The sequence below is a fragment of the Juglans microcarpa x Juglans regia genome, chromosome 7D (assembly GCF_004785595.1).
Source record: "Juglans microcarpa x Juglans regia isolate MS1-56 chromosome 7D, Jm3101_v1.0, whole genome shotgun sequence".
NCBI lineage: Eukaryota > Viridiplantae > Streptophyta > Magnoliopsida > Fagales > Juglandaceae > Juglans > Juglans microcarpa x Juglans regia.
Window position 1 is genome coordinate 9,490,317 of NC_054606.1, and position 26,973 is coordinate 9,517,289.

Sequence of the window (26,973 nt, forward strand, 5' to 3'; positions counted from 1 at the left end):
TGACTTACCTTTTAGTGGGAGTATACCACAAGAAAGTGACTCACAAGAGTCTCAATTACGTAGAAGTAAACGTAGAACCATTCCTCGTCATCATTTTGAGATTGAAGATGAAATCTTTCATGTGTGCTCTGTGTAACTTTGATGAGCTTTCTTCTTATGAGGAAGCACTAAGTTCACCTGCTTCAAATAAATGGCTAGCTTCTATGAGAGATGAGGTGAATTCTATGAAAAAGAACCAAATTTGGGAGTTAGGTAACTAAGAGTAAATCTATTGGAAACAAATGAGTTTTAAAAATTAAGCCTCAAACAGATGGATTAATTGACAAGTATAAGGCCCGACTCGTGGCGAAGGGCTATACTCAAAGTGGAGAACTAGACGAGTAGATCTATATGGATCAACCTATTCGCTTTGAGGTTGAGAGACAAGAGCACAAAGTATGCCAGCTGAAATATTTCATTTCTAGCCTTAAACAATTGTCTAAACAATGGTACTTCAGATTTCATGATGCCATTACTTTAATTAGGGGTGTAAGGAGTTCAGTTTGGACCAGAAAATCAGACCGGACTGAACCATTTGATCCGATCCCGAGGTCTATAAATTTTAGACCGGACTGGACCGAACTCCTATATATATTTTAAAATTATTTTTAATAATTTAATAAATTATTTTTATATAGTAATTACATAAGTTAATGATATAATTTTCATCTAATTTATTATTATTGACTATATAAAATACTTTCTTTAATGAGTTAGTTACATAATCCACTTTAATAATTCATTTAATTTTAAGTTAGTAATTTAAATAAATGTTTTTATTAATTTATTTGAAAAAAAGAAGAAAATAAAAAATAATTGAGCTGGACTGAACGGATCGATAGGACCGGAGTCCTTATGGATGTTCAGTCTGGTCCGGGGAAAATGATGTATTATCACCCCTGGACTGGACCGATTTACACCCCTAACTTCAATTGGCTTTGAAATGCTAAAAGAATACCATTGTGTATATGTCAAACATAAACGGAAGAGTTTTTTAATTTTGTCCTTATACATGGATGGCATTTTATTAGCTGAAAATGATATGGAGATAATTGTCACAAAAAAAAAGTAGTTGTCCTCTACTTTTGAGATGGATGACATGGGTGAAACAAATTATATGCTTAGAGTTAAATTTTTAAAGGATCGATCTACAAAGCTTCCTGGTTTATCTCAAGAGACTTACATTTAGAAGATTCTAAAATGATTTTGTATGTACACCTCCAAACCCATAGACACTCCAATTGAGAAGTTATACATTGAATTTAAAACATTGCCCTAAGAATGATGCGGAAAATAAAGAAATAACCAAAGTTCCTTATGCAAGTGCAATTGGAAGTCTAATGTACGCTATGTTGTGTACACAATCTGACATTTACTTTGTAGTTGGGTTGTTAATCGTTATCATAGTAACCCAGGACATGTTCATTGACAGGTAGTTAAGAGGATTTTTTGATATGTTCGTGAGACAGCAGACCTCGTTCTTTGCCATCAAGGTGGAGACATGATACTGAATGGTTATAACAATACTTATTGGGTTAGTGATAAAGATGTGCGTAAGTCCACGACGGGTTACATATTATGCTTAGTGGAGGAGCTATTTCTTGGTGTAGCAATAAACAATCATGCATTATTTTGTCCATGATGGAGTCAGAGTATGTTGCTTGTTCAGCAACTATACAAGATGTTGTTTAGTTGAGGAAATTTTTTCAGCACCTAGAGGTTACGGTTCATGCTGATAAAACTGTTAAGATATACAATAATAGTATGATAACTTTGGCATATGCCAAGGATCCTAAATGTCATTACAAAACTAAACAGATAGATATTCATTTTCATTACATTTGAGATGTTGCACGGGGCGAGGTGATCCTATAACATATCTCTACTAGTAAGATGGTAGCTGATCCTCTTACTAAGGCTACTAGTAGAAATGTTTTCCAGACTCATGTTAGGAGTTTGAGACTTCATTGGATTTGATATATGTTGTATTAAAGATATCTTAGATTTTATAATACATTTGACACTATTAGCATCTATTGCATTAATGAAATTATTGTGTTTATCTTATATTATAAATTAAATGATACTATGTAAAAGCACGCAATATAAAAATGTCATAAGGAAAATATCAGTCCACTCACATGGATGATCACCTTAGCACTTGAATAGCGAGCAAAATGAGACAAATTAATTACATTGACGCTTGGAAAGTGAGCAAGTGAACATATTGATGCTTATGGAGCATTTAAGATAAATTTGGAGAATGTCGTTTTATCTTGACTAAGATAAGACTTACAAGAGTCATATATGAAGTATTTGCATAACTTCATGAAGCCTAATTAAAGCAGAATGTGAGATCTTAGTCAGGCGTTAGATGAGTGATTGTGCTAAGAAACTCAAATTAGTGCGCCTTTGTAGTGACTAGACTAAGATTCGTACGGCATTTGAACCTGACAAGCCCAATTAAGTAAGACTTTTGCCGTAACATACATTTCATATTGTATGTGTTATAGATGACCATATGAATGAGTAATTGGATGGGTCTCTGCTCCATCATTATGTGAGCCCTAATGGATCAATAAATGATCTATTCTTATGCCCTTGTACTTAGAACTATGTTATGAGATGAAAACTTAATGTTTCTACTTTAGCATGTTTTCTTAGGGCCACGAATGATATGGTCTTGTAGAACATGTCTAAGAAAGCAGTCAAGTCTAATTGAATTGACACAAGTGTCTAGAAAAAATTATTTGGATCCTTACTTGTTATTTTGTCTCATAGCCCAGACAATTATGTCATTTGAACTTGATATAATCATGAACATATTATATAATGTGAGATCAATAATTGTTTTGAATTATAAATTCGTGAGGGATTAAGTACTCTTGACCTAGTGAGATCAAATAGTCTGGAGCATAGACGAGATGTTATGAGTAGTATATTATGTTAGTATGATGGTGACTTAATATAGTACTCCTAACCTTTGCCTTATTGTCAGGTCACATGCTTCATTTTCTGTATAAGGAATAATTGATTGAGAGATCAGAAGGAAATTGTTAATAAGCATAGCATCCATTATGTACAATTGAGAGACATTGGTAGTAGGTACCCCATGACTCATGTTGTGTCCATATGGGTGGGGGAGTTATTAATTAACTCCCCATCACCATCACTATCACTTAACTTTAGGGATCACTATCACTTAACTTTAGGGAAGTTAATTAATCTCCCATGAGAAAATTCTTTAAATAAGAGTTTTATGTATATTGAATTAAGAAGAGTGAAAAAGTGAATGTACAAAAGAAAAATTCTTCTCTTTACAATTTTCCTAGAGAAACCATCTAAATCTTTTGATCTTGAGGTGTGAAATTTTTTAGGAGACTCTAGTAGCCTCCTAAGCAAAGTAGATGTGCAAATAATAAAGTGACGTGAGCTATTAGATGAGTAAAGATCGGGGTTTATGAGAATTCTAATTTTTGAAGAAATTCGAATTAATCTTATTTAACAATTTAGAACCCTATTATCTCTCGAATGAAAGTTGTGGCATACGTCTTTTTACCCTTTTAGTTACGATTTACTTGATGGAGATCAATAATAGTCAAATTGTACATAATTTTACTAAATTAAATAAAATATTATCACAATTATGTAATATTATTCCTTATATTTTTATTAAACTTTGTCACAAGTCCACAAACATAATACATGGGCCATGGGCCAGATAATTTCAATAGCTATTTTCTTCATTTTAATTCAACATTTTTATTGGGACAATAGTATAGTAAGTGGGCTTAGACCCATAGTTTTAGTTTCTTTGTATGAAATTATGTCGAGTATATAATGGGCCCAATGGTTATGGGCTGTAGAAGTGAGTTGTATTAGTGTTAACAATATGACTATTAGGGTTTATTTTGTTTTTACTGCTTTAGATCCACTTGGGCCAACTGCTATGTAAGGAGCTAAAGGCTTCCTGTTTGTGCATCCAGAAGCTAAATGAAAAGTTTATTTCCTTTCTCTTCCCATCTTCTTCATTCCTTTATGGAGCTGTACCCCTCGAAGTGAGCAATTTTAGCATATTTGTTTTTAAGTAACTTGGGGTGTATTACAATTGGTATCAGAGCTAGGTTTTCCTTGGCAGTTGCTTCATCGATCCATGGAAATAGAAGAAATCATCTCCTCATTACTCAAAATTAAAGAGATGGTGGAACAGTCACAACAACGTTGTAAAGTTATTCTACAGACATTCAAAGATGTTAAGAACATGTTTGAAGACTTCAAGACCAAACTTCAATGAAGAGTTCACCTATCTACAACACCAACTTTGTGCGTTGCAAGAAGAAGAAGAAGAACACGCAATAATGGCGGTAGAAAAATGGGAAGTGAATCCCGACGAAATTTCTCAGCTCTCTGATCTCCTTCTTCAACTCTCACTTCCTTCTCTTACTCTCAGAAACTATTTTCTTTTTTCTTCCTTTAAGTCGGTTGCCCCTAGCACTAATGATTCATTGACTGTAAAAGGGGAACACCTAGCCATTCGATGGAAGTTTAATCTCCGTGGAATCGATTTTTGATTTTTCGATTCCTCACCCTCACCATAAAACAATAGTCATACCATGTTCCACCCTGTAGATCTCTCTCATTCCCAATTCTCTATGTCTCTTCGAAGAACAAACCCTAAAAAAATGCAGACATCCCTAATCATCTTTGCCTCTACCCACACTTCACTAGTGATTGAATAGAAACAGATCGATGAGGGATGCTGTCGACGAAGGTAGAAATAGAACACTAAACGAAGGGTTCAAATGGTAACGCCGAAGATTATCAAAATGCCTCGAAGGCCGACAAGGCATCGCCGCTCATGGGATCCTCAGTTTATGCCCTTCTCCTCTTTTTCATGTCGTCTCTACTCTGTACAATTTGTCTACACCACGCAATATGTTCGCCCCTGGTTGCTGACAACCGCAACTCCCTTGCCATTTGCCATGATAGTGAGATTGTTTGGATTTTCATGGTCCACTGGCACCGGATAAAGTTTACTGTGAGTAGGATTGGGGTTGTTCAGATAGCTTCATCTTTCAAGACCAAGTGTCGAACGCAACACTCCAAACAACACATAAAATCTTCCCCAAAGTTTGTAGTTAATGGATTTTTGTATAATACTTTAGAAGAGAAGGGAGAACAATCTGTGTCTTCAGATGAAGAAGAGTTTGAAGGTGTGATTCAAGCATATTTTGCATTCTTTGATCCTAAAGCCAATGACTTTCATGGGGTGAAGACTTGGTTGCAAACCCACTCAAATCACATTGCTTATCATCGAGGTAGGTTTGATTTGGAACTGGAAGACATGACACGACCTCCTGAGCATGGTGAAATTGATCTAGTTGCTTTGTCTCAGCTGATGCAATAAGCTGTTGTTGCTATGGCCTTTGGTTACCTCAGGCGTGATCAGCTGCTGTTATTTCGCAAGGGAGGTAGTGAGCATGAATTCAAAATAACTCGTGTTGAAATTCTTATTCTTGACCGTGATGTTGGGGATGGTAAGATTTGGAAAGTTTGCTTGGGTGGAACAATAATCGAGCATCAAACGACAGTGGGAGGATTTGGCTCTAGTTACTTGTATGGATTTTCTGACCAAGCATGGACGAAAGGTATGGAACCTCAAATGTTTGATGAAATGCTTGAAAAAAATCTTATGATGATTTTTCAATCGTTTGACTCCATTTTCTTTAGTTTGGTATCAAAATTTAGAACTGGACTCGAAGTAGAAATTAGGCTATTTTTTCCTATGGCTGTTTTGAGAATTTTGGAAAATGTTGTTCAACCTAACTTCCAGTAGAAGATGATTGTGCTTCCAATTCTCGTGAAGCTCTGTGTTAATTCTCAAATCTTGATGGAAGCTATCATACTTGAGGTCCTTGTTGAAGAAAGGTCTTCTGTAAGAATATTGACATTGAATAGACCGAGACAAGTGAATGCCCTTCTAGTTCAAATGTTTTTTCGGTTATTGAAACTTTTCAGTACCTATGAGGAGGATTCAAATGTCAAGTTGGTAATTGTGAAGGGACAAGGGAGAGCATTTTGTGATGGTGATGATGTTGCAATTGTGGTTCTGGTTGTAGTAAAAGTGACTGGAGATTAGGAGCAAATTATTTTCAGAAGGAGTTCCTCTTAAATTACATCATGGCAACCTGTTGTAAACCCTAGGTTTCAATTCTTAATGGAATTGTGATGGGAGGTGGAGCCGACACTTCAATTCACTGTAAATTCTGGGTTGCAACAGAAAATTGGGTATTTGCAATGCCAGAAACAAGTTTGGGACTCTTCCCAGGTGTGGGTGCCTCTTATTTCTTGTCCAGACCCCAAAGATTCTTTGGAGAGCATGTGGGTTTTACCGGCACTAGGTTGGATGGGGCTGAAATGCTTGCTTGTGGCCTTACAACACACTTTGTCTCCTCAGTGAGATTGTCACTGTTGGAAGAGGTACTGCACAAATTAGATTCAAGTTATCCAGCCATTGTTTCTCCAACGAGCCTTAAGGGTTCTCTAAGATCAATTAGACAAGGAAGGCTCCAGGGTGTTGGCCAATGCCTTGATCCAGCAATGTGCACAAACCAAAATGTTTCAAAGGATGACAATTGGCAGTAAAGAATACGATGTTGAGCTTCCATTTTCTCCAATAGTTTTAGAAGTTAGGGGAGGAATTGGTGGAACATGGTGTGTCACTTGTGGTTGTGTTCCCAAGAGGATTAGGGTGTATGCTGAAACAATTCTTGATGGTGTTGTTATTATGAAACTTGGAGTGGTTGCTAGTAAAAAGAAAATACTCACTTTTGACCTTGGTGGTGGGAAAATTGTGGGCAAGAATATTCGTACCTTGTGGGCAAGGTGCTTCGATGGGGGATAGTTTGTCACAAGTCCACAAACAAAATACATGGGCTATGGGCCATGGGCCAGATAATTTTAGTAGCTATTTCCTTCATTTTAATTCAGTATTTTTATTGGGACAATAATATAGTAAGTGGGCTTGGACCCATAGTTTTAGTTTCTTTGCATGAAATTATGTCGGGTATCTAATGGGTCCAATGGTTATGGGCTGCAGAAGTGAGTTGTATTAGTGTTAAGAGTTTAATATGGACTATTAGGGTTTTTTGTTTTTTTACTGCTTTAGGCCCACTTGGGTCAGTTGCTATGTAAAGAGCCAGAGGCTTTCTATTTGTGCATCCAGAAGCTAAATGAAAAGTTTATTTTATTTCTCTTCTCATATTCTTCATTTTTCTATAGAGGTGCTCTCCTCGAAGTGAACAATTTTAGCATATTTGTTCTTAAGTAACTTGGGGTGTGTTAAAAAAAAAAAAAAAAAACATTGGGTTGTGTTACATTTGTTATGACCCACTAAGTAGAACTCACATTTGAAACTCAGCTTTCAAGGAAATGGTGCCTAGATGCTTATAAACCACCAACCAATCTCATATTTAGTTGTGGGATCGTAATTACCATCACGCTCCGTAGCCGACGTCCACGGCAGTCTTGGCACTCACACGAGCTAACTGTGCGCTAGGTCTTTCCTAGCCTTGGACAAACATTGCCATGCCGGCATCACTCCCTTGTCGCACGATTGCAACCGTGCCAATATGGACTGTATATGTGGAATGACTCTGATATCATTTGTTATAAACCCATTAGGTAGAACTTACTCTTGAAAATCGGCTTGCAAGGGAAGGATGTCTAGGGGCTTATAAACCACTAACTAATTTCATACTTAGTCGATATGAGATCGTAACAGTCTTTTTACTCTTTTAGATACTATTTACCTATTGTAGATGTCGTAGAAGCAATTGTTTCTTTATCAAGAACTTAGCAGTAGAGGCAATTGAAGGTCTTATATTTTAGTTTGAATTATTCTCCAGTGAAGTGTATTAATTAACCCCTTGTGTAATTTTCCTTTTCGTGGCAATTCGATATTCACTCAGGTGTCGTTTGGATTCGAAGATGAGTTGAGATGAGTTGAGATGGGTTGTGAATAGTAGTGAAATTTGTGAGTTAAAGTTGATGAATAGTAGTGAATAATAGTGAGATGAGTTGAGATAAGTTGAGATGAGCTGAAATGAGCTGAGATGGATTGTGAATCCAAACAGGGCCACTTGGCTGGAAGGACTTTAGTGTGGAAGGCTGTCTCCTCAATTGCTCTTGGCTGCATTCAATTCAGATACGGAGCATCAAAGATGACTTCTGATGCCATTTTCTTCCCTCCACCAAGTTAAACGAAAAGCTAGCTTGCTTGTCACCCCAATTAAAAACGATCTTAGAATGCTATTGTATGAAATTGTTTGACTAGTCCTATAATTACAAAAGTACTGATTACATATAAAAAAAAAATAAACATACAAAATAACATGACTTAATATAATATTATAAAATTATTTTTATAGTCATGATTTCATTCTCGATGTTATAAAAATATTTAGATAAAAAATTGTAAGAAATGGCAATCAATGTATAATCTTTTCAAGAATATTCTTAGAAACCTGTTGACACAAATTTAACGAAGTTTTGAAACAGATGGAAGTGGGCCTTGACATCAAATTCTTTCAACGAGAGAGAAGAAAGAAAGAGGAGGGGGGAGTTTTGATTCATCAGCTGTATATAGTTCTCCATGTGACGACGGCGAGAGGAGAGCGGGGCAAATGTGAAATGGCACCATTGAAATATTTGGAGCAAGAGTATCCCATATTAGACTCCAACTTCCAGAACTTCTGTGCTACTCACGGCATTTTCTCAGGTCCGTTTTCCCCCTCCAACTTTTCCCGCATTTACTCTCCCATCCTCACGCCACCGTTTACTTTCCTCGGAATTCGCTTTGCTCCAATTTTACTTCTCTTTTGGCGCTGCTCCTTGTTTGACTGCTCCGAATTGAAGGAGACGAGAAGAAAGCATATGAAATTTAGAGCTCTACATAAGAAAACAGAAGATGTTAAGCATATGAAATTTAGAGCTCTACATAAGAAAACAGAAGATGTTATGTTCTCTTCTGTTGTACTTTATAACGCATTTTGATATGGGAAAAATTATGAATCTTAGCCCCTTAATCAATTCTGGTCTTAGGGAAAAGTAATGATATACGCAAATCTCGTTTATCCAATTAGCATAGTGTTTTAAGTTGCTCACCATCACTCCGTCCATTTTACTTCCAGCCTTTTCCTTTTCTTTCAACTATTATATTTTTTCCATGTTTGTGTGTTTGCAGAGGAGGATTTACTCTTGCATGACCTCCATGTATTGGTTGCTTTTGCAGAGCAACAGTCGACATCTGAGAGATTAAAGCAGGTTAGCCTCCTGAGGAATTTTTGTTGAAGGCTGCACTCCCTATGATTTTTAAAAAAATTATTTAGTTCAGTGAAGTGGGGTAATTTAACCTGGTAGATCCTGGGCATTTAGGGCATTACCCAAGTCCTCTCTATCATTGATGGTCAGCATCAGCCGTGGTTGAATGGTATGGAGCTGTTGGAAGATGCTCAACTGAATAAACATGTGTTATCCACTGGTTGTGAGGGGTAATTTTATCAGAGACATTATCCTATTTCTTGCTACAATGAGAGTGAGAATTCTCACGGTAACTGAATTGAATGCTTACATGACATAGGATTGATCTTTTACTTCAAGGTGGATTACGCATGGGACAGTTAACTGAACTTGTTGGGGCTTCATCGTCTGGTAAAACACAGGTACGAAGTCCCTTCATTTGTGATAACCCTTATATTCTCTTGACGAATACTCTGACTGTCTGAGTCATGTCTCTCCAAATTCATCTGGATGTTGTGGTCATTGTTATGTGTTGGTATGCTTAACAATACTATGTGGTCACAATACAATGGATATTTCTAGGTATTAAAGGTATCAACACTTTGAGTTAATATTCTAACATGCATTATTTGTAACATGCTTTACAGCTTACTCAAACTCTTCTTAATGACCAAACTCTTCTTATTGTCTAGGTTTGCCTTCTAGCCACCTCAAATGTTGCAAAAAAGCATATGGGCGGTGTTGTATACTTAGATACAGGCAACTCCTTTTCGCCCCAACGTGTTATAGACTTTATTCGTCAGAATTCTGACCCTGCCATTGATCAGGTTAAGCGTATCATCACTTTTATTGGTACACTGTTTTTCTTTCTTCTTTTTTCTTAATCTTCAACGTGCTGTAAATCTCCTCTGTCTAATTTTATCGCAATTGAAATTTTGCTTTAGGCTAAACACAGAATTCTGCAGAAGGTAATGAATAGAATATTATGCCACTCAGTATTTGACATCTTTACAATGTTTGATGTGCTACATCAGCTAGAACTCAATCTGAGATCTCAGGTTTGCATCAGATGTGAAGCACTTTGGCTAGTAAATTTTGGTTGAATTTCACTTCAGTTTATTGAACATATGACAACTGGTTCAGATACAGAAAGGAGATTGTCAGGTGCAGCTGCTTATAGTTGATTCGATGTCATCACTGGTTACGCCAATCCTTGGAGGAGGTGGTTCTCAGGGTATACACTCTTGTGCATAAATCAGACAGTCCTTGCTATATTAATATATTTTTTATAATCTCTCACAAAAGTTGCATAATCTCTCTCTCTCTCTCTCTCTCTCTCATGATTCTACAAACCTTTGTCAGCTTGAAATAGGGGTGAAGCTTGGAATACTAGTAATTCTGGGTTCAGACAGTAACATTTGAATCTCTCTCTCTCTCTCTCTCTCTCTCTCTCTCTCTCTCTCTCTCTCCCCTTTGGTTATTGTCTGTTTTATGATTTCTCATCTATACTTTGAGATACAAACATTCTGGGCAAAGTTTTTCATCTCTCTCTGTGTCTCTCATGATTCCACAAACCTTCATCAGCTTGAATTAGGAGCGAAGCTTGGAATACTAGCTAGGGAAGCTTGGGCCTTTTTTTTTGGGGGGGGCAGGGAGGAGTCTAGGTTGGAACTTTTGGGGGCTCACAATTAGGAAAACCAAAATTCCCGTAGTTATTTTTTTAATGGTAGTATGATGTTTCTGGGTTCAGACAGTAGCATTTGACTCTCTCCAGCCCCCCCGGGTTATTGTCTGTTTTATGATTTCTCATCTATACTTTGATATACAAACATTCTGGGAAAATTTTTTCATACTTGAAGAAGTTAGTTGCAAGAGTTTAAACATTGATGTTGTTATCTTCTTCTTCACTGAATGCAGTTATTGTGTAATAGTCAAGGGAATTGTGAACTATATAGTTCATAATTGTACTGTCATTACTTGTAGAATTATCCAGGCAGTTGTCAACATTTTTTCTATTTAAAAGAGAATAAATGAAACTTCCTGAAGCATCCCCAAAAATTCTTGACTCTGCACCATTTAGAAACGTTATTCATGTGTGTATTTGTTTCTTGATTATTGGGGAGAGATATGAACTTTCAATTTTGTGTTGCAGCATGACAGTTTTGAGAGTGCTAGGCTTTTGTTAAACCAAGTCTCAACATATCAAATGTTCTGCCGCCAATATAAACCTTTGAATAAATACTCACCGCATGAATAAAGACACTTTCTGACATAAAAATCTATGGTTTCCGTGATTGACCACTAATTTCCGTGACTGTTCACTTAGTGATCCCGTGTAAAAATGAATATTTGTTGGATCAGATTAGTGCTAGCAACAACAGAGAAAATAGACTGCAACAGAGACCGTATTCATTACCAACTCGTTCAAATCTATTAAATGGATGTTTTTGGCTGCTCAGGAGCTTGATTAGGAATGCTCTTTTTGCTTTTGTTTAAAATTTTTTGTGATAGGAGGAATTCTATTTCTTGTTTTCAATTGTTTCTCTTTATAGGTGCTAAATTTCATTTTCCATGGAAAGGAGGTTTCTTAAGCATGTATAGTATATAGTTCTCTCCACTCTAGGATATTGGATTGTCTAGTTCTAAAACCTTTCATATTCAAATAGCATCAGTTAGGAATTGAAGGTACTATGATTGGTTGATAAATACAGGACATGCATTAATGACTTCTGCTGGATTTCTGCTGAAGAAATTAGCACATGAGCATAATCTTGTCGTATTGGTAAGTTTTGTGATTGAATTTCTTGTTTGGTTTCCTTCTTTACTAAGATCCTAGCTTCCTGAGTTGTCTTGTTGATGCAAATCCAATTTCCATGTGGCTAAATCATTGTTTTATAATAGGATCCCTCTCTGTGGCTAAAGATAAAGCCAGGGTTTTTCAATTGACGGCCTTGGAGAAAACAAAGGAAAGAAATAGAAAAATATAGAAGTTCATGAATAATTATTGTTTGCATGTCTAAGTGTTTTCTCACTTCCATTTTTTTAAGCAGTTACAGCCCTCTCTATTTTCTTTTAATAAATTGGCATCTTCCTAAGTAACTTTGACCTGTGTAAATTATACTATTAAAACTATTACTTGGTTTGCATCCCTGACGTTCCATCAGTAGCCATAAGCCCAATTGTCATGGTATCGAGTAGGTGCAAAAAAATGTAGTTAAGTTTATGCTTATGGGAATGACGGTAAAATTTGATTTCCTATGCTTTCAATTTCTGATTATTTAGCTGGGTACAATGCTTGTGCCTTGAAATAAATTCCGTGGAACATATTTTTGAAGGTGACGAATCACACTGTGGGTGGAGAGGGAGGTATCTCTAAACCAGCTCTTGGAGAGAGTTGGAAGAGCATCCCACATGTTAGGCTTCGGCTTTCCCATGACCAAGGAAGCAGCATCTACAATGTTTCTGTATTTAAACACCCATCCATGGTATGATCCGTGGCTGCATCTTGATTTATGCATAGACTTATCAATCTCTCTCTTTGTTTGGCATTTCTATCAATCCACCTTAACTCCAAGTTTTAGATAGCTGAAACATGTTCCAGTCAATGAGGACTAAAGTGCTCTCACCATCAAATCCTAAATTGCCATTACTCGCCAAAATATCTCCTAAAGCCTTCCTGTTGGGATTATTTTAAGTTTTAATGCTCTAGTTTTTTCTCAGGCTTCTGGTAAGGCTGCAAGGTTTACGATTTATGACTAGTGACGTGGATTATACTTGAACCTGGCCAATTCTCGGGTGAAATATTTGGGGTGGCAGAGTCATACAAGGAAGATACTCTTGATAAACTCAAATTGCAGAAATGCACCTGTTTCGTAATATCATCAAGAACTAGCAATTTTGTGTGAGTTTTTTTTTTTTTTTTTTTCATTATTGTCTTCATTTATAGAGTGCGGAAGCTGTTTTAGTTAGAAGCACATACTCTTGACTAAATCTGTTAAAACTCAAAGCACATACTTTTAACTTGTACTTACTGGAGATAATATTCGTTGTGGCCCAAATTTGGTTGCCAGTGAAACTGTGAAAGGTCACAAAATGTGAGTGCTGGCTTAGACAATTGAGTACCACTGTGCTTCAAAGATTTGAAATGAGCATTACTTCACACTTTTTCAGGATGGGGTATAGAACCTGAGATAATTTTGGGCCATAGAGGGCAGGCTCAGCCCAAGCTGAAGCGAATATAAAAAGTTTGAGCATCAACCATAATTATTATCATCCCTTGTAATAGAAAGAGTTTCTACATTGGTGGTGGTGCCAGGACTTTAGGTTTGGGGTAAAAGACTCCAACCTGAAATGATGATATGTTCATTAGCAGATATATGCTGGTATTGACAAAAATGGTTGGATGTCAACCACTTCTGGTACTATTTTTTTTTTCCTAGTACTTAAAGTGAGAGTTGGTAATTTTAGACCTTCCCAAATAGATTTTATACGTGTGAAAAACTTAATTTCAGATTGGAGCCACAAGTTCTAAATGTTTGAATCTATTTTTCAAAATGACAGCAATATATATTAAGGAATTATTCAAACTTTTACAGTGAAGGGGGCAAGGCTTCCTCACACGCACACAAAAACACAATTTTCCTATATGAAAAGTATTATTTGTGAGTTTTTCAGTAGGTGCTTGGCTGGAGGCTATTGGATGATGAAGGTGGTCTTAAACTATAATGCTTGTGGAAATTGAGAGATTTTAAATGTGGGGTTGAACTCAATAATAGGATTTATGAGGTTGTAGAAGCTGCAGGACATTTACCCAAACCTCCACTTGGAACAACCAAATCAAGTTACAGCTGAACTTTGGACAGCTTCCATAGGTAAACGTCTAAATTTGAAAATTTTCCTTCAGCCAATTGGAAAAGATTCTTCTTTTATATCTCATATGCCGCAATCTTTCATTTTCTTGTTTTAACCATATTGGGAATGGTTAAGTTCCAAATACTTCTACATGGCCCTTGAAAAGTGTAACACACCTCAAATTACTCAAAATAAAGTACACTAAAATTGCTCACTTCGAGGGAGCACCTCTAAAGAAAAGAGGAAGAAAATGAAAAGAGAAAAGAAAAGAGGATTTTCATTTAAGTTTCTTGATTATGAACACTAGAGCCTTTGGCTATAAACAAGATGCTCCCTACATGGGTCCAGGCTAACAAAACTAAAAGCATACAAAGAAAATAAAACTAAGGGCTTGGCCCCACTAGCTATCTTATAGTTCAAATAGCATGCTGAATCAAAATAAAGTAAGTTGTTAATGAAATTAAATTGGCCCATGGCCGATGTACTTCATTTGTAGACTGTGACAAACCATCTCCATAAAAGCACCTTGTCCACAAGGTGCGATATCATTGCCCACAATTGTCCTACCACCAGGGTAAAAAATGAAGATTTTCCTTATCTCAGCAGCCACACCATGATTTTGCAAAGCATTTTTTAGGCCTACTACAGAAAGGGGTGGTCTGCTGAAAACAGCAACAGGTACATTCTTGTAGTCTTGTTTTGTAGGTCGCCCACCAAAAATAGTTGTTACAAAGCATGTGGCCTCCATTAAGGCCACATGGATAACAATCATTCTATTCGTAACATCACCTACACACAAGAACAATTCCTACTCTAGAGCAACAGTTCTTTTAGCTGTTGTGGCACCAGCTATTAACTTGCACATGGAAGCCTGATAAGTGTCACTCAATGGCTGATGGAAGTAAAAACTTGTTATTAGATGATGTTGTAATAGTCCACCCCGCTCCTCAACAAGCTGAGAAACTACAATTGCAAGTTGTTCATCCCCATGGTTCTTTGAGCAAACATTGAGAGCTGAATAAGTATCACCTCCAAGCTGAAAGTAAGCAATGGCCAGCTCTAGCTTATTTCTCTTCATCAAAACATAAGCTTTCTTCAAAGTGACTGCTTTATATTTTTCTTCCTGAAAAGTCCTTGCAAGAAAAGCCACCAAAAGCTTATCCTTCTCATCCTGCTGATTATAAAAAGACCAACCAACACTTGAAGTCTATTCAATGTTGTATATAACAAAGCACAATCATTGGGATTTTTGTTTTTAAGATATTGTAATCTTGCCAGTTTCTCCATCTATGCATGCAATTGTGTTGTATTAGTAGACCAATATCCAACTCCAACAGCCTGCATTTCTTGCCAAGTTGGTTTGTTAGGTAGAAAAGAAGCAATTAAAATTTATTGGGAATCAAAGTGGTATGCCCATATAATCAACCTAGAGCCAACACCCAACTCTTTCACAAATGCCAATCTTCCAATCATCTGGAAAAAATGTAACTGCTGACACCTCAACGCTATCCAAAACCTTCGCCCAAGTTTATCAAGACTTTCATAGGCCAAAGTTTGTGGAATACTAAGTTCACTGAGAAGATCTGTAGTTCCAACAATTTGAGTCTTCTCTATCTTGGCTATTGCTGCCAACCAATGCAAGTTCTCAAGAGGCTCAACAAAACCATTAAGTTCAAAGTTTCTGGAAGAGGAAGGGAAGTTGTTATTGGAAGAAAAAGACTCATAATCAGAAGCAAATTGGAACATGCTGTTCTGAAACTGAGATGATGCTGTGGTCAAATCTCCACTCCATTGAAATCCATTATCAGTTGAATTTATGAAAAGGCTTCCTTCCAAATAATCAGACGAGGATCTCTGGGATTATGCAACTGGTCCTTGTGGGGATATTTTTCATCTTAGTAGCATGGTTAGAAGTAAGACCTTCAGCTAGATGCCACACAACCATATATGCACGTTTCCATTTCTCTGAATCATATTTCAATTGATCCCTTCCTATGAACAAATTGATGGCAAGGAAATCATTCTTCCTATGAAACTCTATAGATGGCTGAGACTCACATGATTGATTAAAATTATCAATGTCACAATTAGTAAAAACTATAGAAAGATGCTTCAGATCTAAGCATTACAACCCCTAGACAGTTAAGCAATTTGACATCCTTGCCTAACTGAACTGCTTGCATTGATATTGTAAATCCAGGAGTAGCACCAACATTGGTGACATAGCACCTCTTCAAGCTATTAATGAGACTACTCTTACCAAGATTGGGTAGGCCAATAATACCTACCATAATTAACTTCTTGATCTCATGGTTTCTTGAGTAATTCTTCAACAATTTAATAAGAATTTCAGCCCCTATACAATCCCTCGTTTGCAGAAGATTGCTTGGTTTTGCTACCTTGGATGACGACTCCCACCCTACGCTTGATCTTTGCTGTTGAGTACTGCACTTAAATGCAACTGTTGGTAATTCTTCCCTAAGATACTTGAGCCACTTCTCAACAGCTTCTCTAGGAACAAGATCGATTTTATTCAGAAGTAAAACTAGAGTCTTGTGAGGTACAAATTTAATCACCAACTTCTTCATATCAACACAGCGAGTACCTAGGGAATCACAAGTATCAAGAACCTCCACAATAACATTTGATGCTTCAATGACCTTACCCAACTCCTTGTAGAAAGCTTTGTCCACATCATCCTGATTTTTTCCAGCTCCCATTGAATCGACGTTATGTTGGCTCTTACAATTTGTTCCCACAATTTTTCTTTCTCTTCCTTTATCAAAGGGTCCAAAAACACCCTTAAGTGGCAATATATCAAGCAGTTGGGGAGCAAAAGTCATACCTACCAAAACTTTATCCCTCTTTTGTAGTGTTAGATGCATTATATCATCCTTGATGGTCCAGAAAGAAGAGTCCGTCTCCACTGGATCCCAATCTAACTCATGCTCTTCAGCAATTTCTTTCATAAGCTTTAGTTTCTTTTTAAGTGAAGGAGCACCAATTGTTAGTAGTTCTATTAACTAGCGATTAACACCACAATCTGGCATGAGCTTTGTTGCAGCTGATACAACTTTTTTGCCATACTTAGTCGCAAATAGCATTTGAACCCACAACAACTCTGGTAGATTTGCAAAACTTGGTGCTACAAAGCACACATTGGATATCACTTCCTTCACATCTAGAGGATAGTCCCTTTGTGGTTTGATAATTGGAAGGCAGATGACAATTAGCTCACAGAATGACTCACTTGTCCTTTGAGCAGCCATCATATTATCTTCTCTAACTATATGCTCAACGCGAATGTGAGCAGTGGTTGAAGATGAAATCGGGATCTGAGAGAGGTAGCTTTGGTTGAAGATGAAATTGGACAAGAAATTTGTCGTTGCTTGTTCTTTGTCTTCATGCATCACATAGACCTGGTCCTCTGGACCTTTCTCTCTTTCTTCCTCCGACGTTGCATGTACTTCATCTTCCTGTATTGCAAGTTCCTTCTGTATTTGATAGATTTGATTCTCCAAGTGGTTGAAGCTTTCATTAAAGTTGCTTGCAAATTCGTTTACATGCTGCCAGAATGCTTTGTGCATTTCATTCAAATGTTGCTCAAGAACTTGATAGCCTTGCTGAGTTTGAAGAACAAGTTTCGTAATCTTCTGAACCGATGCAAGAGTTTCTTGCATTTTTTTAAGCATAGAGATCAGTGTCTCTCTAATACCAATTTGTAACACACCTCAAATTACTCAAAATAAAATACACTTAAATTGCTCACTTCGAGGGGAGCACCTCCAGAGAAAAGAGGAAAAAGATGATAAGAGAAAATAAAATAGGATTTTCATTTAAGTTTCTTGATGATGAATACTAGAGCCCTTGGCTTGTACATAAAAAAGATGCCCCCTACATGGGCCTAAGCTAAAAAAACTTGAAGCATACAAAGAAAATAAAAATAGAGGCCCAGGCCCACTAGCTATCTTATAGTCCAAATAACATGCTGAATCAAAATAAAGGAAGTTGTTAATAAAATTAAACTGGCCCAAGGCCCATGGCCATGTACTTCGTTCGTGGACTGTGACAAAAAGTTTATATTTGAATTGCATGCGGATTGAGTATATATGGTTTCATTGTAGTTGCCAAAGTAGATGAGATGAAAACATCAGATCTTGTCCCAAGAAAAAAGAATTTCGGCTAGTTGAAGCATTATGTTGCTTTCCTGAAGAGGCCCCAAAAACTATTTGCCATATGGGTTGCCCATGATTAGTAGGTTTGGCATTATTGGAAGAAGATGAATCCTTTTGAATGCCTTGTGTCGAACTCATGAACTTCAAAATGTAGATGACACAAAGTCAAGTTTGTCCTTCAATCCTTAGCCTGATTGTTTGGATGAGTTTACAATTGGGGGTACATTTGGGTACACATTAGATTACAAGAGCGCAAGAAGTCAAGCTATATGCAAAACTTCAACTTCTTTGATCTTTTAAAAAACATCTTGCACTATTACAGTGTGAGGTTAGAATATTACTTGCCATAGAGGTTGTATAGTTGGGGGGCATTGCCTTCATCGTTAACAATAGTTGCGATTTTTTTAAGCGCATCAACATTAACATTGCGGTCTACCCACACATTCTCAATTACTAAATTTCTATTATGTATTCTTGAATCTGCATCAATCCCTCTTATTCAAACTTTGAACAATTCAAGCATTTCACTTCTGGGTTAAAAGAGTCCAAGCAAAAAACAAAGATATCCTTTGTACTAGATTGGAAGAAATTCACGTGTAATTTAAACGTGTCCTTCATGTATCATAGATTGGACCCATTTTTACCTCTTGAATCCACTTGATCCGACCCGCTAATTAGGGTTTACCTGTTAATTAAAGTTGACTATATATATTGTATTATTTCCGTACGGTCGCTTTACTACTGCACTATGTATCTGACTATCTTCTAAAATAAAATTGTATGTAGCTCCGTTGACGTAGATATATTGTTGAACCATGTAAATCTTGTGTGTCGTGTGTGAATGATTCCGCTTTGGCTTTACTCCTAACAATGATAAAAGGCTGGCTAGGGAAGGGTGAGTGGAAACAAGCTTGCAATGTGTTTGATGAAATGTTTGAAAGAAATGTGCAAATGAATGTTATGACTCATGACATATAATTAGAGGTGGCAATTCTTGTTTGCATGTCGTGTTCGTGTCGTGAAGTGTTACCCGAATTCGACCCGTTAAGCTAAACAGGTCAGACTTTCAAACCCTAACATAACTCATTTAAATAACAGGTCATGAAGTGTCTCCTGTTTTGACCCGTTAATAACTAATTAGAAATGGGTCAACATAACACAACCCATTTTAACCATTTTCATGTAAATGAGTTGAACTAATCTGTATAAACCATTTGACCTGATTAACATAATTTCACATAAAAGATAAAATTTATATATATTATTAGTCACAATATCTCAAAAAAAAAAAAAAAAAAAGACTGCATACTAACAAAAAATATCAATATTTTTCAGATTTTAATCTATAAAAAAAAAACAATATTACAAACCCAATAATAACAAATATGAGCATAGGTTCAGAATTATAATTACAACAACAAAAACATATATAAGCATATTGAGAAATACTAATATTACAATCCAACAATAATAAAATTAAAATTTTGAAATAAAATTTGAACAAGTTATTGCGGGTTGACCCGTTTATTAATCGTGTTTTAATGAGTCAACTTGTTTCGACTTGAACCTATATATATTAAATTCAAATCTGTTAATTTCGTGTCTAGTTCGTGTTGAGTTCACAAGTCATATCATATATTGCCACCCCTACATGAAATAGTCTTGTCAGGGTTTTGTCTAGAAAGGGTAGTTTGGATGAAGCATTGAGTTTGCTTAAGGATATGATGCAGAAAGGAAAACATCCAAATGTGGTGACATCCGTTGTTGATGGAAGGTTTGTGCTCTATCGGAGAGTATACAGAAGAAAAAAAAGATGATGTTTGATATGAAGTATCGAGGGTGCAAGCTGCAGCTCATGGTGAATTCTGGTGTTTTGATGAGTGACCTTGGAAAGAGAGGGAAGATTGAGAAGGAAAAATATCTACTTCACGAGATAAAGAAAAGGGGGTTTAGGCCCATGTTGTGACGTATAATATATTGTTAAATTACATCATGCGCAAGGAAGGTAGAGTGAGTCAGTGACTGAGGCTTATAAAGTTTGGATTGAAATGCGGCTTGGAGGTTGTAAGCTGAATGCTGGTACATACCGGATGATGGTTGATGGATTTTGCAGGGTTGGGGATTTTGAAGGAGGTTTGAAGGTATTGAATGCGATATTGGCATGTAGGCATGCATTATCCACGTTCGGAAACATTTAAATGTTTGTTAGTGGGACTGTTGAGTTTTGGGAAGATAGATAATGCCTCCTTTGTTTTGGAGGAGATGGTGAAGATAAAGATTCATTTTGATTTGGAGTATTGGGAAGCCTTAATCAGGGATGCTTGTAGTGGAGATGGAAGTTTCTGTGGGCTAACTGAACTGGTTACTGCTAAAAAATGTGTGACATTTAGTAGTTGTTCTAAGATTTGTGGTGGTAAGGCTCTGTGACTGTCACCAGGGTAATTGATACTTGGGCTTAATAATCGATGAGGTCCTCCAGCCTTTAGATACACAAGAAATCATCATGTATATTCTTATTTAAATGGCTTCTAAGAGCTAACTTCGTGTTTTCCTGTTTAGATACGAAAATACTTCAGTAGTGATGCTTCACCTACTTAAGTTATCATCTTACGATATTTGTACTAATGTGATGTCGCTTTTTTTTAATACATAAACTTTTTTTTAGTTTAATACATAAACTTAATTGACTAAATACAATAAATTAAGATGTATTTATGAGATTTTTCTTTCTTAACAATCTATTGAGCTCTCTAAAGAGAAATGTTTTAGTTATAAATATATCTCATAAAAGTACATTTATAAAATGACATGACTTGATGTGGTACCTTAAATTATAAAATTATTTTTATTGTAAAGTAGATTTAACGTATCATTTGAAATATGAAGCTACGTGATGTAATACTTCTCCTCTCTAAAATTCTAAATAGTGGACATAGGCCTCTTTTGCGTTCTTCCTTCTCTCCCTTCCTCAATGTTTTCTTTATTTTTATGTTACAATTTGTTTGTTTTATCTACAGATCATTTCTTTCTTTAAATTTCTTCGCATCTGATGCAACTTCAAACAAACAAATATAACCTTCTCTGCAACAATTTAGGGGGGGAAATGAAAAAAGAAAGAAAAAACAAATAGCTATTGCATAAGGTAGACATTAAACTGAAGAATCGTGTCCACACCATCAGTGATATGCTGATCGGATAGATGAAGAGTCTGGATGGTTGCATATCCTTTAGCATTCGTATATTTCCCAGTTCCTCCAACTATAGCAAGCTGAGAGTCACGTGCAGCAGCCGTGCGGTGGACCCCAAAGAAACTAATTGTATCATAATAGTGATGATCTTCGTTGTGAAACACTGCTGCAAAGGCCATGGTGTGGCTGCTTCCATCCAGTGAGGTAGCCAAGTGAAATCCCTGTGCCTTCCCAATTACAGAGTAGCCCAATTCATGCCCTTTAGTAAGCTCATCGTCAAGAACGGTGATTGTAAGCTTTTGCATTGGGGCTCCTGGCAGGAACTGGCCTGCAGTGACAAATGGAAGTAAGCTTCCATTGATAAATAAACTGTATGCACCGTTTAGACTAGCCAGAAATGGCAGAAAAGAGGTATACCACCATTCATGGGGAAAACCCCACCATAATTCTTGGTCTTTGAGAAAGGGGGGGTGTTGATTTGAGTAGCAGTAGCAATCTTCCCTGCCACAACTCTGCTTGTGGGAGCTGATCCACCAAAGATGTCATGCATGAAAAATGAGAATGGAAGTTGTTCCACCCTGGCACTTGAAATGGTTGCCGGTGTTGTGGCAGTGGGACCCGCCACCGGTGACACATTGGCACCTGGTGACTGGACATAATTCGACTCTTCAGTTGTGGGGATTGGTGCAAGAGTGTCCCCCTCAGCAAGGATTGTGGTTGTATTGTCATGACATGTGGTGATGGCTGCAAGTAAGAGGTGGAATGCGGCCTTGAGAACAAAAGAGGTGTGTGATAGCGGCCTCTTGGCCATTTCAGCTTTGTCAACTTGAGGGAATTGTTGATTGTACAAATAGAATCAAGATTCTTGTAATGGAATTGGAAGGGGAATGGTTTACCAGCTTTTCTTATGTGGTTAGAAGGGTTAGCTGAAGAAAAGTGGAGCAGATGAGAGTGGACTTACTATGTATGTTGAAGATATGTACACATTATATATATATATATTGTTGTTTTTGGTTGAATTTGTCATGAGCAGCATACAAGTTGGAGACGTGGGGTGGCTTATTCCTCTTGTAATATTGTATTTTAACGGTATTTTAAAAGAATTCATACGTCAGAAAAACGATTTTATGGTATAGAGGCTTGTAACTGCATCTCACCATTAATAACAAGTGAAGAATCATCATGGATTCAGGATGATTCTGCATTCGATAATTCACTTGTCACTAAGATCATGAAGTTATAAGCCTTTATACTGTATTTGTGAAATTTGAGTTAATGAGAAAGAAAAGACCTCCATTAATGTCGATATATTAAAAGGGAAAATTACAGTTTAGCTTAGAGGAAAAACTTCCAAAATGGTACCACAGAAGTCATCACAGTACTGAGGTATATATGCTGAACTATATTTCCTGAGCTCCCATTGAAAGTTCAAAGGCGATATTCAATATATATATATAGATATATATAGATATATTTACCTAAAGCAATCCAAAATTTCAACTCCAAGAGACATAAATTATAACTTCTTGTCTCAAAAAGAAGATAAAAGGCGACAAAGTTGTTTCGGATAACCTGTGGATATGATCAAAGAATTAACGCTGTGGCATCTTTCCCAACTTTATCATTTTCATTTTCACCTTTTCCTCTTCTCTTTTTGGTTGCATCATAGAATACAACCAGCCAGCTGATCATCTTAAGCTAGCTTGTCCTCATTACTTCTTTTTAAAAGCCCTTTGTCTTTTTTTTTTTTTTATTCCATATTTATTTATTTTTCTTTTTATCATTCAACCAATATTGTTAAATGATTACTGTAATTAATGTTACATGATCAGAAAATGATGAACAAAAATAGAACTTCAAATGAAACACAAATAATTAGATAGGAAAGAGAGAGTACTGCATGCGCTCTGTGTCCATGGATGGTGTAACTACCCAAATCACCAAACATTTCTATCAAAATCATATAATAATTTCTTAATGCTGGGTGGTCCTTTCTCCACTTTTTTCTTTGTTTCCTGTCATTTTCTTCTCCAGCCGTCCAAGTTTTTTAGTCAAAGAAATAAAGGAACCAAATGTAGAGAAAAAGTAGAAAGGCACAAATTATGTTGGATCAAGATAGAGAAATGAAAATTTTCTTGCTTCTACAGTACGGACTACATACACATCATGATAATCCAAAATCAGTACTTTTGTCTCGATCGTCAATTTCTTGAGAGATCAGGAAGTTTCAAAAGCAAGAACAGAGGAAGAAACATAAAGCTCTGATCATGAAGCAGCCCCACCACTAGAAAATCTGAAATGGACTTGTGTCTAAAAGTTTACCATGCTTTCATCATTTGGTCCATTACGAGGATGGGACATTGATGCACAAACCTGCAAAGGATTGCCAACAATATTATTCTGGCACAGGTCGCCCAGATTAATTAGGGTATAATACTTGGGAATTTATTAAATATTATGCTCAAGGATATCATGAAATGATGACTATTGTCTAGGTACGTCCTCCCTTTCTCTCTCCCTTGTGACTGCATACATATCCATAGTTCCCAAAAGTACTAGCCATGGAAAATTGTGAAACAAAATCATATTTATTTGTCCAAACCATGAAGAAGAAGAAGAAGAAGAAAAGAGGTAATTCATGCTAAAGTTTTAAGGGGAAAAGCACAAGAATCCAAGTTCTGACCACCATCCAATTACAGAAGAACCACCCACCAAAGCGATCTAGCAGAATCCTGAAGACAGATCAGAGAAGAAAAAGTATAGTAAAAGTGCATGCCGCATGTCTGTCTCCCAAGCAATAACCTCGCTCGTCCTCGATTGCCCACCGTTGCACCCGCGCATTCTCATAAATATGATCTCGACACGCTCTCTTGAAATGATGCTTGTCATCTTTTTGTTTATAACATGATTGATCTAGTCACTTTTGGGCGCAGGCTATCTGTTCATGCTTGGAAACCATGGTATATATATTCCATCTGTCTGGTCGTTAATTTCGATTAACATCATGTACAGATCTCTTGTTCTAACGCTCAAGTAATTATTGTAGTACTATTCTTAGTAATTTTCTCTCCACAATGATCTAATTTGTAACATATCATAGTCCTAAAGCCTGATGACAAGTAGTGTAAAGTTTCTCCCCTATTTGTGATATTCATAAAAAAATGAAGTTAACAAAGAAAAGGGATTAATAAGGAAGTCATAATTAATAATTTCCAAGCGATCGAGCCATTCAAATTCAGAAAAATAAGCCCCAATTAGAGAATGAAGAAACTTTAATCTAATTAAGGACATTAAGGCAGGACACAAATCAAATTCAAATGCATATGGTGGTTGATCACCAAAAGTTGAACGGAAAGTGATACATCGACCTGGGGGTTTAGCGATCGAGTCGAGGTTGTTTTTTCTACACATTAATCACCATACGCTTTGATGCATGCAGAAGTGGATGGCTACAGAATGCCCACACCCCCCCCCCCCCCCCCCCCCCCCCCCCCCCCCCCCCCCCCCCCCCCCCCCCCCCCCCCCACACACACACACACACACACACACACGTCGGGCATTATATGGGAAACAGTAAACTACGAGACATTTTCAGAGTTGCCAACCCTAAGTATGCTTTTGAATTCAAATAAAGTATAAGGGAATACTTAGAAAGATACCAATATTGTTTGTTCCAAGAAATGATGATCAGAATGCACAACATGAGTACCATATTAATTATATACTAAATCCCCCTTGCTTTTACTTATTTCAATCCCCATATATAGAAGAGAGAGCTCACATTTAATTTACATCACATATAAAAGCATGATAAGTTGATTTTACATCTCTGGAATCACACACCCATCTGGAATTCCCAACTTTTACATCAAGATTAAAAGGAAACTCTAGTTTATTTGTAATTATTCATGCTGACCATCGGGAAGATGGCAATATCGGGGACGAGGATGATGATGTAGGAGACGACCAAAGCTGTGCGTTTTTCACCTTGGACACACTGGCAAGTACACCTAAAGGGGTCACGTCCCCGGTTACAGTAACTTTCTTTGTCTCCAAATCAATACTATAGGATCTCACTCCTGCACAAAGTTAATTAGCCAAAAAAAATCACTTTAAAAATGGCAGCACTGCAAATTAATGTTAGTTTACTGGCTAACCCAAAGCCAGGGTGTAAGCAACATATGAAAGAAGTATTACAGCAATTAATTAGGTTTAATGTTTAGAAGTGTGAGTGTATATACTCAATGTTAGTACATGGAAATAATTAATTAAGCTATTTAAAGAGACAAAGACTATATGTCTAGTACTATCACTAACCTTCCATTTTAGAAATATGTTTTCTCACTTTTCCTTCACAGCCCTTACAGTGCAGTGACACCCTCAAAACCACGACCTGCAAATTCCAGTATCAGTAGTAAACTAAAAGAGTACTACGTATGTATATCATGAAGACTCTTAAGTAGATATGTTCGAGTAAGCATTAAAGAAAAAGAGAGATTAATAAAAGGAACCTGTTCGTGGGGGCGAGACGAGGAAGAGGATTTCAAGGCAGGAGAGTCATTTGAACTCAGGCGGCTAGGCTTTGCCGTTTCAACTGGAACCAGTGCAGAGATGGGTTCGGACTCTGATAACCAGTCGATTAAGGGTGTGTCACTCAAGAGATATGATCTAGAGGAACGTCCTGGGGCCTTGTTAAGATCATTTATGTCAGCGGAGCTTTTTTTGCGCAAATCACTTTGCTTGGCGGAACTCCTCCTTTGCTTTTCATAATAAGGCTTAGGATTTATGGGCAACTGAGATATTGAAGTGCAGGGGAAGTGAGAATGGAATTGGGTTTTTCTTCGACCATGGAGATGTGGATTGTGGCGCTGATCAACGTCGGGTCTGGCCGGGCCACGGCGAACCATGGAATAACGGTGTTCCATGCTAGAGCATATAGCTGTGGAGGCTGGAGATGCACAGAAAAGATCCATTCCCTTCATGTTGGGGGGAATAGTAGTTGGGAATAACTAGGAAGCGATTGCTTTTGTGAATATGCAACTGAAGCAAAGTAAGCTGGAATAAGTAAAAGAAAGTATCTTCAGAGTGAGGCCAACTAATCTCCTTTTAAATTTGGATGAGAGAGGCCTCATAGATAAGAGAGAGAGATACAGAAAAAGAAGCAGCAAGGTCCCACCAAAGGGACTGAGGTTGAGTAATGAATCTTGATACCTTGGAGGATATGTGATTAATCTGGACCTTTAAAGTTGTCTCAGCCTTTTTTTTTCCCTTTAATTTCATTGTTTAACAGGTGGGGGTGCTTAAAAGGTTAGGCTCATCTTTGTGTGATATGATTACTACCACTACTAGTAGTGAAAAGAAAGCCTCAAATCAAGCAAATCATATTATTTAGACATCATTGTCTTGCCATCGACTATTGC

The 26,973-nt window shown here is 37.0% G+C and overlaps 2 protein-coding genes and 3 pseudogenes across 7 annotated transcripts; 3 read left to right on the plus strand and 2 right to left on the minus strand.

The window, feature by feature from the left end:
* The first annotated feature begins 5,929 nt into the window (after positions 1-5,929).
* LOC121238107 lies at positions 5,930-6,684 on the plus strand (annotated as a pseudogene).
* Positions 6,685-8,549: 1,865 nt separating this feature from the next.
* On the plus strand, positions 8,550-17,294 carry LOC121239716 (DNA repair protein RAD51 homolog 4). 6 transcript variants are annotated; one of them, XR_005935348.1, is made up of 11 exons: positions 8,553-8,818; positions 9,284-9,363; positions 9,475-9,590; positions 9,680-9,761; positions 10,032-10,166; positions 10,284-10,397; positions 10,483-10,573; positions 12,051-12,121; positions 12,675-12,824; positions 13,060-13,240; positions 14,014-17,294. XR_005935348.1 is itself a non-coding variant. In XM_041137014.1 (10 exons), exons 1-10 carry the CDS (start codon positions 8,599-8,601, stop codon positions 13,096-13,098), a joined length of 1,092 nt encoding a protein of 363 aa, XP_040992948.1. In that variant the 5' UTR covers positions 8,551-8,598; the 3' UTR covers positions 13,099-13,463. The 6 variants fall into 6 exon arrangements, 4 of the variants coding, with proteins under 4 accessions (XP_040992950.1, XP_040992948.1, XP_040992949.1 ...); XM_041137014.1 differs by lacking the exon at positions 14,014-17,294 and having other exon boundaries at positions 8,551-8,818; positions 10,489-10,573; positions 13,060-13,463; XM_041137015.1 differs by lacking the exon at positions 14,014-17,294 and having other exon boundaries at positions 8,551-8,818; positions 9,332-9,363; positions 13,060-13,463.
* A 1,941-nt stretch (positions 17,295-19,235) lies between these two features.
* Positions 19,236-20,829, plus strand: LOC121239717 (annotated as a pseudogene).
* A 469-nt stretch (positions 20,830-21,298) lies between these two features.
* On the minus strand, positions 21,299-22,364 carry LOC121238108 (annotated as a pseudogene).
* A 2,953-nt stretch (positions 22,365-25,317) lies between these two features.
* On the minus strand, positions 25,318-26,666 carry LOC121239718 (protein SODIUM POTASSIUM ROOT DEFECTIVE 2). Its single transcript, XM_041137017.1, has 3 exons — positions 26,065-26,666; positions 25,871-25,946; positions 25,318-25,632 (listed from the first exon to the last, which is right to left on the minus strand). Exons 1-3 carry the CDS (start codon positions 26,533-26,535, stop codon positions 25,460-25,462), a joined length of 720 nt encoding a protein of 239 aa, XP_040992951.1. The 5' UTR covers positions 26,536-26,666; the 3' UTR covers positions 25,318-25,459.
* Between the last annotated feature and the right edge of the window lie 307 nt (positions 26,667-26,973).